A 14,244-nucleotide genomic window follows, 5' to 3' on the forward strand; every position below is an offset into this window, starting at 1 on the left:
GCTGACACCAGATGATCTATTGCCTGTCTGGGCATGGGTTGTAAAACCTGCCCTGCAACTTTCAATTCTGTTTCTCCCTATATCTCATTTTGCTCAATACCTCCCCAATAAAGAAACAAAGATGAAAAGGGAGTGGATATGCAACAAGGTGTACGCAACCTAACCATGACGTCATAATGACCTCATTGTAACCAGTTACACCCGCTAAGAGATTCATGTTTGGAGCACACTGAACCAAGGACAAGTAGGTTTGAGCTCGGCGGTGAGGTGAACTATGGTCACAAGCAGGGGTCAAGATTAAGAGGGTCTTGGAGGTTTCAGAGGGCTAATGGAGGGTTAAAGAAAAGATGAGAGCTTACTTTAATCTGTTTTAGTCTGTCATACTGGAAAGAAAATAAACACACAGACAAAAGCGGTCATGCAAATGAGAGACGAGAGAGTTAAGACGACACAGACATGCAGTGCCTTCGGAAAGTATGTATCTTTTTTTTGTGTCAACGATCTAAACAAAATACTCTGTAATGTCAAAGTGGAAGAAATGTTCTTTTTCTTTTGTTGAATTCATTGAAAATAAAAAAATGAATTTATCTTGATTCGATAAGTATTCAACCCACTGAATAAATACATTTGTCGAATCACCTTTGGCAGCGATTACAGCTTTAAGTCTTTCTGGGTAAGTCTCTTAAGAGATTTTCACACCTTGATTGTACAATATTTGCCCATTATTTTTTTCTTCCTGTGCTTAGCTCAGATCAATTTCTTTTTATCCTAAAACACTAGTCCTTGCCGATGACAAGCATACGCATAACATGATGCATCTTTTGGAATATTTGTACAGGTTTCCTTCATTTCATTCTGTCATTTAGTTTAGTATTGTGGAGTAACTACAATGTTGTTGATCCATCTTTAGTTTTCTCCTACCACAGCCAATAAACTCTGCAACTGTTTTAAAATCACCATTGGCCTCATTGTGAAATTTCAGAGCGGTTTCTTGCCTCTCCAGCAACTCAGTTAGGAATAACTCCTCTATCTTTGTAATAACTGGGTGTATTGATACACCATACAAAGAGTAATTCATAACTTCACCATGCTCAAAGGGATATTCAATGTTTTTTTACCCATCTACCAATAGGTGCCCTTCTTTGTGAGTCATTGGAAAACCTCCATCATCTTTGTGGTTGGATCGGTGCTTGAAATTCACTGTTTGACTGAAGGGTACAGAGATGGGGTAGTCATTAAAAATCCTGTTAAACCTTACTATTTGACATGCAACATATTTGTCTTGTTAAGCAAATATTTACTCTAAAACTTATTTAGCCTTGCCATAACAAAATGGTTGAATACTTATTGACTCAATTGTAAAAACAATTCCACTTTGACATTATGGGGTAATATGTGTAGATCATTTTAAATTCAGGCTGTAACACAACCAAATGTAAATAAAGTCAAGAGGTGTGAAAACCTTCTGAAGGCACTGCATATTACATACATTAAGACATATACTGGAAGGAATGACAGAGTTGGAATGTGGAGGGTTTGTCGGTAGCTGTTATGGTGTTCCAAAAGGGAGTCAAGCCCGTTTGAGGCTGTCGATTATGTTCCTTGCGTCCCATTTGTTCTAACTCAGAGGCTGGAGAGGCTGAAGATATGAGTGTGTGGCGAGTGTGTGCTCCTCCAACTAAGAGGACAGTGACCAACGGTGAATGTCTATTACTTTTCCCCCTTCTATGTGCCGAGCCATGGTGTACCGGTAACACTCCCTGGCACACGTCACATGTGCAACTTCCCACTGGAGACCAATCCCTGCATCCACTCTTTACACGGTTTCTCCCACTTTCCTGTCTCCCCACATCATTTTTATCACTGTCTGAATAAAGTGTCAAAACACCCCAAAAATATAAATTTAAACTTTTCCACTTCCATATGTTAGCTTGTTCAGAAAGTATTACAAGTCAGTGGTGGTTGGTAGGAGGCGAAGTAGTGTGCGGTGCATCTGTGTGTATGTGTGTGTGTGTGTGCGTACATGCCTTCAAATACTCATGCTCGGGGTCTGTCCTGGTACCACAGCAATGCTACAAAACACCACAGAACAGACTTCACTCATACAGCGTGGTACTCCATCAAAGTGAAGAAACAGTATGAACAGTAGCTCTGAGGTGAAGTTTCCCCTAGGTACAGATCTAGGATCAGCTTCCCCCAACCTTAACCATTATTGGGGAAAATACAAAACTGATCCAAGATCAGCGTCTAGGGGCAACTTCAGTACCTGTAACACAGAACATTTCAGACAGAGGGCCACATAGGGGATCATGAGGTTGTCAGGAAAGAGTGTTAGAGTAGGGTAGGAAGGCTAGGTCATGTTCATTAGGGACAAAACAGAAGAGAACCCACTGAGAACGGCAGGGACTATCTGGCATTGTTCAATAAGAAACATTCATTTTCGTTGCAAAACGTTTTAAAACATTTTATGTTGCGTGCCCTAATGAACACAACCATGAGAAGGGGTTAGGCAAGGTCAAGAGAAGTGAAAGAAGGTTAAGATAACAAAGGCCGTATGGTCACAACCAAGTATACGTTAGTATACCCTTAGTATAGCCAAGTCTTAGTATAGACTCTTAGTAAACTCCTTGAGCCAATTGCAACCACTGATGGCCACTAGGTTATCACCAGCTGATCTCTCGTTATACCATCAATACGCTCTAAAATCACCCGCAGAGCTGATCTCAATTGCAACCACTGATGTACCGCTCCATAACGCGGATGTTGGGGTTATGTTCTCGTCCTGATTGATTGCAACTAACATTTATCGAGACGATTTTGCTTTCTGGTGGGTATTATCATTGGAACATTTTAATCTTGCTATTTAAGCAGGCGAAGGGCGATTTCTCTCTTTGACAATCATTCCAAACAACTGAAATATTGTATTTCATTTCCTAAATCTATTAAGGCAACGAACCAACCCAAACACTGTATGAATGAAATCATGGTGTAGGACATTTTTCATTTCCAATTTATTAAATCCATTAATGATTTTACTTGTCCTAATAAAACATTTCTTATCAAGAGGGGAAAAGGAAATCATCCTGAACTGTAGACACTAGACAACGACAGAGCATCCGGAAAGTAGACAGTCGTTTTCCTCATCAATCTACCCACAATACCCCATGATGACAAAGCAAAAACAGGTTTAGACATTTTTGCAAATGTATTAAATATAAAAACAGAAATACCTTATTTACATAGAGGTATTCAGACCCTTTGCTATGAGACTCGAGCTCAGGTACATCCTGTTTCTATTGATCATCCTTGAGATGTTTCTACAACTTGATTGGAGTCCATCTGTGGTAAATTCAATTGATTGTACAAGTATTTGGAAAGGCACACAGGTCCCAAAGTTGACAGTGAATGTCAGAGCAAAAACCAAGCCATGAGGTCAAAGGAATTGTCTGTAGAGCGCCAAGACAGGTTTGGGTCGAGGCACAGATCTGGGGAAGGGTACCAAAACATTTCCTCTGCATTGAGAGGTCCCCAAGAACACAGTGGCCTCCATCATTCTTAAATAGAAGAAGTTTGGAACTACCAACACTCTTCCTAGAGCTGGCTGCCCGGCCAAACTGAGCAATTGGGGGATAAGGGCCTTGGTCAGGGAGGTGACCAAGAATCCAATGGTTACCCTGTAGGGGTCTAGTTCCTCTGTGGAGATGGTAGAACCATCCAGAAGGACAACCATCTCTGCAGCACTCCACCAATCAGGCCTTTATGGTAGAGTGGCCAGTCGGAAGCTACTCACTCATCAGTAAAAGGCATGACATCCCACTTGGAGTTTGCCAAAAGGCACCTAATGGACTCTCAGACCATGAGAAACAAGATTCTCTGGTCTGATGAAACCAAGATTGAGTTCTTTGGCCTGAATTTCAAGCTTCACGTCTGGAGGAAACCAGGCACCGCTTATCACCTGGCCAATACCATCCCTACGGTGAAGCATGATGGTGGCAGCATCAGGCTGTGGTGATGTTTTTCAGCGACAGGTACTGGGAGACTAGTCCGGATGGAGGGAAAGATAAACGGAGCAAAGTACAGTGAGATGAGAACCTGCTCCAGAGCGCTTAGTACCTCAGACTGGGGTGAAAGTTCACCTTCCAACAGGACAATGACCCTATGCACACAGCCTGAATACATTTGTAAAAAGTAAAAAAGTAATTTCTGTTATTTTAAATACATTTAAAAAATCTCTCAAACTGTTTTTGCTTCGTCATTATGGGGTATTGTTTGTAGATTGATGAGGGGGAAAAAAGTATTGAATCTATTTTATAATAACGCTGTAATGTAACAAAATGGGGAGGAGACTTTTTGAATGTAAATTGATATTGTATTGTAGTAGTTATTTAAAGTTGCACAAATTATATTGTTTTTATTAAATCTTGTTTGTGGGTAGGCTGGGAGTGAAGAGTAACATTTCCTATGCTGTGAATAGCGGACATTATTATTTATTTGGATGTCCTTATCTTAACCAAAGAATCAGAGTGCTTTGTTTATAGCGCTATTTAAATTGCCTATCACACATGTTGCATTACGTATCACTTTTATTTACAATGTGGTAATTCATTAAAATTGTTTTCGATAACTTCATTTTTTTGCAGAAGAGTAGCCTGCTGTAGGTATAATTTGGCTAAGTAGGCTAATTGTCTGTAAATAAACGTGTTCTGTAAAGAAACTAAATCCAAGTAATTGACATATACTACATTTCCAGTGAAAATTATTTTTTTCAATTGTAATATGTCATATTCTTCCATGTATATTTTTGCTGATTTTGCTGTTCCTGATACAGGTGGATTAAAAGGGTACACTGCAATTTGACGCCAAAGCGGGGTCACTTCCTGCTTAAAGATCACTAGAGTTCAGTTGTTTTTTTAATGTCTGTGAGCAGGACCTGACCCTGCTTTGTATGATGGACATGTCTCAAGGGAGTTCCTATATTGAAAAGAGCCTGGGCAGATTTGAATTCTGTCTGTAAACAGGAAGTGGCCCCCAGCGCTGTATGAGGACATCATATTGATGAGTGTACCTTTAAGGTAGAATGGGATAATGCAGTGTGATCGAGGCATGGAAAGATGAGCAACAGTCATTTAGGTTAATGTTGAATAGTCTGAGGGATTCCGGTTACCATGGTTCACCATTTTAACATCTGCTCTAGCAGCATAAAAAGTACATTATGAGTTAACGCTTCTAGCTAGCATGGCATGCGGGAGATGAGATCAGGTCAGTGCAAGGGTAGGCTAATATAGTTGGTTAGTAAGTGGTACGCTAGATAAGGCTAACATAGCTTAGCATAGAGAGTTTTGGGTAGTCTCATCAGGTAGAGTAGGGCGGGATTGTATAGGGTAGGATAGGTAAAGACAGGATAGAGGTGCACGTTAGTTCAGCATAATGTAGGGTGGCATAAAGGAAAAACAAGTAGCTTATCGCAGGGATAGTGGAAAGTTACGATGTTTGAAGGAGGGAGGAGAAAAACCAGAAAAAGAGTGATGCTTACTTTGGAAAGTCGCTTGTGAGACTAGCATGCATGAGAAGAAGAACAAAGAAAATCAGAAAACAAATACAAGGAACTAAAACGGTTCAAGTTACAGACTTGGCTTGTGGGGGGTTTTATGATTGTTCAGGTGGTGAAGAAATGTAGCAACCACGTCTCAAAAGTAAACATGGCAAACAAAAGCAGTGACGGACAGTCAACTCCTGAGAGTGGAAGTGAGGCAACATCAGCATGGAATGGGATATGAAAAAGGTTGAGAAGAACCTTAGTATGATATACAGTGCATTCGGGAAGTATTCAGACCCCTTCACTTTTTCCACATTGTTACGTTAGCGATTTAAAGTCCCCCCCCCCTCAATCTGCACACAATACTCCATAATGACAGAGCAAAAACAAGTTGACATTTTTGCAAATGTATTAAAAATAGAAAACTTATCACATTTACAAAAGTATTCAGACCATTTACTCAGTACTTTGTTGAAGCACAATTGGAAGCGATTACAGCCTCGAGTCTTCATGAGTATGACACTACAAGCTTGGCACACCTGTATTTGGGGAGTTTCTCCCATTCTTATCAAACATCCTCAAGCTCTGTCAAGTTGGATGAGGAGCATTGCTGCACAGCTATTTTCAGGTCTCCCCAGAGATGATCGATCGGGTTGAAGTCCGGGCTCTGGCAGGGCCCCTCAAGGACATTCAGAGACTTGTCCCGAAGCCACTCCCGCGCTGTCTTGGTTGTGTGCTTGTCCTGTTGGAAGGTGAACCTCCGCCCCATGCGGAGGTGCTGAGCACTCTGGAGAGGGTTTTCATCAAGGATCTCTCTGTACTTTGCTCCGTTCATCTTTCCCCTGACTAGTTTCCCAGTCCCTGCCGCTGAAAAACATCCCTACAGCATGATGCTGCCATCACCATGCTTCAATGTAGGGATGGTCCCAGGTTACCTCCAGACGTGACATGCTTTTTGGCAAACTCCAAGCGGGCTGTCGTGCCTTTTACTGAGGAGTGTCTTCCGTCTGGCCACTCTACCATAAAGGCTTGATTAGTGGAGTGCTGCAGAGATGGTTGTCCTTCTGGAAGGTTCTCCCATTTCCACAGAGGAACTCTGGAGCTCTGTCAGAGTGACCATCAGATTCTTGGTCACCTCCCATACCAAGGCCCTTCTCCCCCAATTGCTCAGTTTTGGGCGGGTGTCCAGGACTCCAATCAAGATGTAGAAACATCTCAAGGATGATCAATAGAAACAGGGTGCACTTTAGCTCAATTTTGAGTCTCATCGCAAAGGGTCTGAATACTTATGCAAAGGTATTTCTGTCTAAAAATCTGTTTTCGCTTTGTCATTATGGGCTATTGTGTGTATATTGATGAGGAAAATGCTTTATTTAATCCATTTTAGAATAAGGCTGTAATACTCTCCGAATGTACTCTACTTGAGTACTTGACAAAGATGCATGTTTTCAAAATCCACTACCGAATGGCAGATATTTTTACAGATGGACCTTGTCAATTTCATTCTGACAACCCGCATTGGAGTATATTCTACAGTTGGGAGAAAGTAATCAATTATACCATTTGTACAAAGATTGCTGCTGTTGCTTTTGTTGTGAGAGTGTGGATTAGTTTTAGGTACAGCGGATCAGAAGTCCTAAAAGGCAAACTACTTTATAGTGAAGATTTGATTAAAAGGCAGAGAAAGTGTGTGATGATATGCCTTGGGTGGGGCTAGAGAGGCTAGAGATGTCATGTGATGGTTATGTGTTTGTATCATGTCCATACTTGCACCTGGGTCCAGACCAGGGCATGATGGTTTCTCTAATTACCAAAGAAGTTAAACTAAGTTAGGGCAACAGGTCTGAGATGGAGGGAAGCACTTCTGGAATGGGTATGTTACCTTAAGCTTTGAATCAATTGAGCGTGTTACTACATACATTTTCTCCACCAATACACCATTGTGTTTTGGCCCATGAATGTGTGTTTGGTCCAGTGTGTGTTTGGTCCAGGCACACATGCTCACCTTGGAGTTCTTGCCCCGTGGCTGCGTGTGGTGGAGTGTACCGACTGACTGTAGGTGCGCTGCACCACCTGCTCTATGGTGGAGGGTGACTTGTCCTTGTCAGAGGAGGGGTCCGAGTGGCCCTTCTCCACCATGTTCTCACCACTGGGTTCCAGGCTCTGCTGGGGCGTGGGTGAGCGAGAGCGATGGCGCAGGACGGGCGAGCAAGTGGGCGTGCTCCGGTTCGAATTGCTAGCAGTGCTGTTGGGGAGAGAGAGAAGAAGTGAGTGAGAGAAAATGACTAAAATGATTGCTTAACCTCTGTGATACTCACAGCACTCTTGGGCTGAATTCTTGAGATGCAAATGTGTACTCGACATGAATAATGTGCAATTGTTTTTATTTCTTTCAATCTACAAAGATCTTGGAAGTTGAGTTGTTTGACCATCAGACAATTTAAAGAAAGCAACAAACCCCTAATTACAATAATTTGTTCACTTCCTCCAGTGGAAAAGATTGGTCTTTAATACCACAGAGCACATCGATGAGGCACTCTGTCCTTGACGAGAGAGGACAATTTTATCGACTAACTGATGTCATATCCAGACCAGTAGAGAGTCTCTTCTCTCCAGGGCACTTATTCATAAAGCGTTTCAGAGTAGGACTGATGATCAAGGATCGGTTTGCCTTTTAAATCATAATGAATAAGAGGGGAGACCTGATCCTAGATCAGCAATCTAAGATATTTTATGAACACGGTTCCAGACCTTCAGGTTTAGGGTCTGGCAGATTCAGTGTACTTCATTTGACATCAGGCAACTAAGGCTCTTTTGGCCATGTTGGTCTAGCTCAGTGAAGAGTACACTAACTTCCCTGCCCTAAACTCTCCCCTGGCCCATTTCACTAAGACTGCATTTGTCTTGTTAGGTGACCTAAACTGTGACATCAACCATCTGACCAAGTCCTAAAGCAATGGATTATTATCAGATTATTACCAATCCCACAAGGTATGCTACTCTTCTTGATGTTATCCTCACAAATAATCCTGATTGGTATCAGTCCGGTGTTTTCTGTAATTACCTTAGTGATCAATGTTTTACAGTGACACTCAATGGTCTGCTCAGTGAAATGACCTGTCCGGATTTGTCATAGACGCATGCTAAAAAACGTGAATGAGCAAGACTTCCTTCATGAACTGGCCTCTGTAAAATGGTATCGAATCAGCTTGATCCCCTCTGTCAAAGACACTTGGATCTTCTTCCTTGATATTTTCAGTGGCCCTATAAAAAAATGATAATTAAAAACAGGTTCAGCCCCTGGTTCGACCGTGATCTTGTAGAGTTACTCCACCTGAAGAATTGCATTTGGCGAAAGGTTGGGCACAAGCATACTCAGGTTGACTGGCTATCGTTCAGGCAAATGAGAAATAAGTGCACTCGGGCTATATGGAAGGCCAAAGTTAGTTACTTTAAGGAGCAGTTCTCTCTCTGTGGGTCTAACCCCAAGAAGTTCTGGAAAACGGATAAAGACTAGGAGAATAAACCCTCCTCCTCACAGCTGCCCATGTCCCTTAATGTTGATGATGTGGTTGTTACCGACAAGAAGCACATGGCTGACCTCTTTTATCACCACTTCATTAAGTCAGGATTCCTATTTGACTCAACCATGCCTCCTTGTCTGTCCAACATTTCCTCATCTCTCACCCCTTCTAATGCGACTATCCCCGATGCTTCTCCCTCTTTTCCCCCTGCCCCGCTACAAAGTTTCTCCCTGCAGGAAGTTACTGAGTCCGAGGTGCTAAAGGAGCTCCTGAAACTTGACCCCCAAAAAACATCTGGTCCAGATGGTTTAGACCCTTTCTTCTTTAAGGTTACTGCCCCTATCATTGCCAGGCCTATCGCTGACCTTTTTATGCAGATGATAGTGTTATACGCAGCTGGCCCCTCCCCTGATTTTGTGTTAAATGCTCTACAACAAAGTTTTCTAAGTGTGCAACAAGCTTTCTCTACCCTTAACCTTGTTCTGAACATGTCCAAACAAAGGCCATGTGGTTTGGTAAGAAGAATGCCCCTCCCCCAACAGGTGTGATTACTACCTCTGAGGGTTTAGAGCTGGAGGTAGTCACCTCATACAAGCACTTGGGAGTATGGCTAGACGGTACACTGTCCTTCCCTCAGCATGGGCTAAAGTTACATCTAGACTTGGTTTCCTCTATCGTAATCGCTCCTCTTTGACCCCAGCTGCCAAACTAACCCTGATTCAGATGACCATCCTATCCATGCTAGACTATGGAGACATCATTTATAGATCGGTGCGTAAGGGTGCTCTCGAGCAGCTAGATGTTTTTTACCATTCGGCCATCAGATTTGCCATCAATGCTCCTTATAGGACACATCACTGCACTCTATACTCCTCTGTAAACTGGTCATCTCTGTATACCTGTCGCAAGACCCACTGGTTGATTCTTATTTATAAAACACTCTTAGGCCTCACTCCCCCCTCCCCCCTATCTGAGATATCTACTGCAGCCCTCATCCTCCACATACAACACCCGTATGCGACTGGAACGAGCTGCAACAAACACTCAAACTGGACTGTTTTATCTCAATCTTCTTATTCAAAGACTCAATCATGGACACTCTTATTCACAGTTGTGGCTGCTTTGCGTGATGTATTGTTGTCTCTACCTTCTTGTCCTTTGTGCTGTTGTCTGTGCCCAATAATGTTTGTACCATATTTTGTGCTGCTACCATGTTGTTGTCATGTTGCTAACATGCTGTGTTGTCATGTGTTGCTGCCTTGCTATGTTGTTGTCTTCGGTCTCTTTTTATGTAGTGTTGTCTCTCTTGTCGTGATGTGTGTTTTGCCTTATATTTATGATTTTATTTATTTTTATTTTGAATCCTAGCCAATGTCCCCACGGGAGGCATTTTGCCTTTTGGTAGGCCGTCATTGTAAATAAGAATTTGTTCTTAACTGACTTGCCTAATTAAATAAAGGATAAATAAAAATTGTAAAAACTTCACTAAACCCTCTTCATGGTTGCTGAGAGAACAGCTGCTCTGCTGCAGGGGTTGGCGCCTCATCTCACCCTCCCTCCTTCTATGTCTCATAGATAGATAGATAGATAGATAGATAGATAGATAGATAGATAGATAGATAGATAGATAGATAGATAGATAGATAGATAGATAGATAGATAGATAGATAGATAGATAGATAGATAGATAGATAGATAGATAGATAGATAGATAGATAGATAGATAGATAGATAGATAGATAGATAGATAGATAGATAGATAGATAGATAGATAGATAGATAGATAGATAGATAGATAGATAGATAGATAGATAGATAGATAGATAGATAGATAGATAGATAGATAGATAGATAGATAGATAGATAGATAGATAGATAGATAGATAGATAGATAGATAGATAGATAGATAGATAGATAGATAGATAGATAGATAGATAGATAGATAGATAGATAGATAGATAGATAGATAGATAGATAGATAGATAGATAGATAGATAGATAGATAGATAGATAGATAGATAGATAGATAGATAGATAGATAGATAGATAGATAGATAGATAGATAGATAGATAGATAGATAGATAGATAGATAGATAGATAGATAGATAGATAGATAGATAGATAGATAGATAGATAGATAGATAGATAGATAGATAGATAGATAGATAGATAGATAGATAGATAGATAGATAGATAGATAGATAGATAGATAGATAGATAGATAGATAGATAGATAGATAGATAGATAGATAGATAGATAGATAGATAGATAGATAGATAGATAGATAGATAGATAGATAGAGATGGATATACATACATACATACATACATACATACATACATACTGTGTGTGTGTATATGTCTAATATATATATATATTAGACATATACACACACACAGTATGTATGTATGTATGTATGTATGTATGTATGTATGTATGTATGTATGTATGTATGTATGTATGTATGTATGTATGTATGTATGTATGTATGTATGTATGTATACCAACAGTAAGCTCCCACGCCATGTTCCCCTGTGGAGTGTCCTGCCACCCCCTTTCACACACACTTTTTTGTTTTTTAAATCCCTCACTCCTTCCTTCTCCCTCTTTCTCCACAGTTGCAGACTGTATTGTTGAAGCAGAGTGTGTGTGTCTGTGTGTCAGGCAGAAAAAGCAAACAGATTCCAACAAACGAGAGAGGGAGGGCATAGGATACCCTTTTGGGTATACTGTCTGGTACAATATGGAAGATTGCAAGTAAAGACCGCGAATGTGTCTCAAACTCTATTCCCTATATAAAGCACTACTTTGTACCAGAGCCCTGTGGGCCTGTACCTCTTGCAGAATATCAGTCTGTCCCTGATGTTTTTTTCCTGGAGATGTATGCAAATTGCCATCATACAAACTGAGGCAGCAGACTGGGTGAAAATGTATATTTGTGTCATTCTCTTGGCTGTGAATGTACTTCAATTTCTGAGCTCTAAGTTCAAGTAGGCTACTTTCACACCCCTTGTAAAATTGCAGGTGTAACATGGAAACCAAAATGTGTTTGTCAAGTTATTTCATGACTAGATCATATTGTGTGGAAGCCACTAGGTTTGTCTGGGCTCTAACGAGACCCTGCTGTAAATCAAGCAGACAACAAGACGATCAACATTCATTCGATATTCGATCCAATGTGGATCCAGGCGTAATGAACGAGACACCAAAATATTCTGGACATTCCTCTATCACCATTTTTCCCAGCACTTGGGCGGTTGTTTTAACGCCAGCTCTTTGCTACTTGACCGTCATTCACAAAATAGGATCAGATGATGAGGTGTGAAAATATCACGGCGTAATTTTAAACAGCTCGACACCAAATGCGTATCCAACACGTATTATCCATAATTACTGAACAATCACGTTGACAATTTCGATTTAGGTTCTAAGTATCTGCTGTAGGTAAGGTAACTCTTTCGGTTAGAGAAGCACTCGATATTGCAATCGCATGCATTCGGGTTATTTGTGCGCCCATGAGAACTGTTTTCACCGAGTAGCATAAGGAGACACTTAATGTTACGTAGTTACACTGCATTTCTGAGATCTCAATGAAAAAAAGCACACTCAATCCAGGAGTCTCACGGGGTTCAAGTTCAATGTCTAATTTAACTGATTAATAAATGCCGGAAAGGACCGGAAAGTAGGGTTTTATGTCACACAATTTTTGACAAATCCCGTCAAGAAAGGGTTAAACATAAGTTTTAAATCAACATGTGAATTTGATTGAATATAGCTATGTTCCCCTTATATCTTAATGCAAAACTTTAACCATTTTTGCTGATTATTATCAATGACTTATCAACAGCTGAAACAAGTTATCCAGCATAGGACATCTTCACTAGTCAATAGAAAGACATATCCCCCACCCACATTGTTGCCTTGTGTCAAATGACACCATCATTCACACAGGTCAAGCTACTCTGCACGAGGTCATACTCCTGGTCTTGAAAACAAGACCCCGTCAGCACAGGTTACATTTTATAATGACGGCACTGAAATGTTGGAAGGATGGTTTATGTTTTGGGTTAACAGAGTCATTATATATAGCTAAGTGGGATGGATCAATTGAGGAATGCAAAGACAATGAGTTATCATTCTTAAAACATGTCAAAATGTAAAGGAAATGTGTCAAAACATGGTGATTTTCCATCCAATACATACCGACAAGCCTGGACGCATATGCTACTGATGCATAAATTGAGCTGATATCAATATGGGAAGAGATTCTCTTGGCTATTCAAATTATTACCGTGCTACAGAATGGTAAAGCATTCACTTGGATTGATCTCTGATGAAAACACATTGCCCCTAAAGTCAGACACTTAATCCCAAAGCGCCTGGACATGCAGGCAACCCTAACCCTATGTTATCGTTTCCTCAATGAAACCCATGTAGCTAATGTACGTTAGCATCTTCACCTTGCACTGTACAGTAGAAATGAGTAGGAGGGGGGCTAACATGGCTAATTAGCTCATGCTAGGCTAATGCTAATCAATGATGGAAGAGAGATTTTTTTTAATACATTTTTTTGTCATTTTATCAGACACTCTTATTCAGAGAAACTTACAGTAGCAAATGCATATATTTGTATAGTTTTTTCATACTAGTCCCCTGTGGGAATCAAACCCAGAACCCTGGCATTTAAAGCACCATGCTCTACAAGCTGAGCTACACAGGACTACCTTGTGTCTTGACGTGTGGGGAATGAAAAACCTACCGCATCATCATTGCCTGTCATTCCGCACCCCCCACACACACACACACACACACACACACACACACACACACACCACTCCCCAGCCCCACTCAGAGAGAAGAATAAACAATAGAATGACCGATCCATATTAGCTGTAGCCTTTTGGTGTGGAATGATAAGGCAATAAAGAGACGGTGGGTTTTTCATTCCCAGCACGTCTACAGGCGGGGTAACCAGTCTCCTCTATCATTGGACGCCCCAATTAGAATTAGCCTAGATCAAGCTAAGTAGCCCCTTTAGCCCTCCTATTCATTTCTACTAGACATTGCAAGGTGAGGATGCTAACGTGAATTACCCCCCAAGCAATGATAAGAACTAACCTGGCAGCCATGAAGGACTCAACCCGCCTGATCAACTTCCACCTGCTTCATTCATTAATTCAC

General features: G+C 41.0%; 1 protein-coding gene across 1 annotated transcript in view; it reads right to left on the minus strand.

The window, feature by feature from the left end:
- Positions 1–2,029: 2,029 nt before the first annotated feature.
- Positions 2,030–14,244, minus strand: part of LOC135547888 (uncharacterized) — a 93,310-nt gene continuing 81,095 nt past the window's right edge. The window contains exons 4-5 of the mRNA XM_064977101.1: positions 7,542–7,781; positions 2,030–2,072 (exon numbers count right to left, since the gene is read on the minus strand). Of these exons, the coding sequence (XP_064833173.1) occupies positions 2,030–2,072; positions 7,542–7,781 (283 nt within the window). The remainder of the gene's footprint in view (positions 2,073–7,541; positions 7,782–14,244) is intronic.

The sequence above is a fragment of the Oncorhynchus masou genome, chromosome 11 (genome assembly GCF_036934945.1).
Source record: "Oncorhynchus masou masou isolate Uvic2021 chromosome 11, UVic_Omas_1.1, whole genome shotgun sequence".
Lineage (NCBI taxonomy): Eukaryota > Metazoa > Chordata > Actinopteri > Salmoniformes > Salmonidae > Oncorhynchus > Oncorhynchus masou.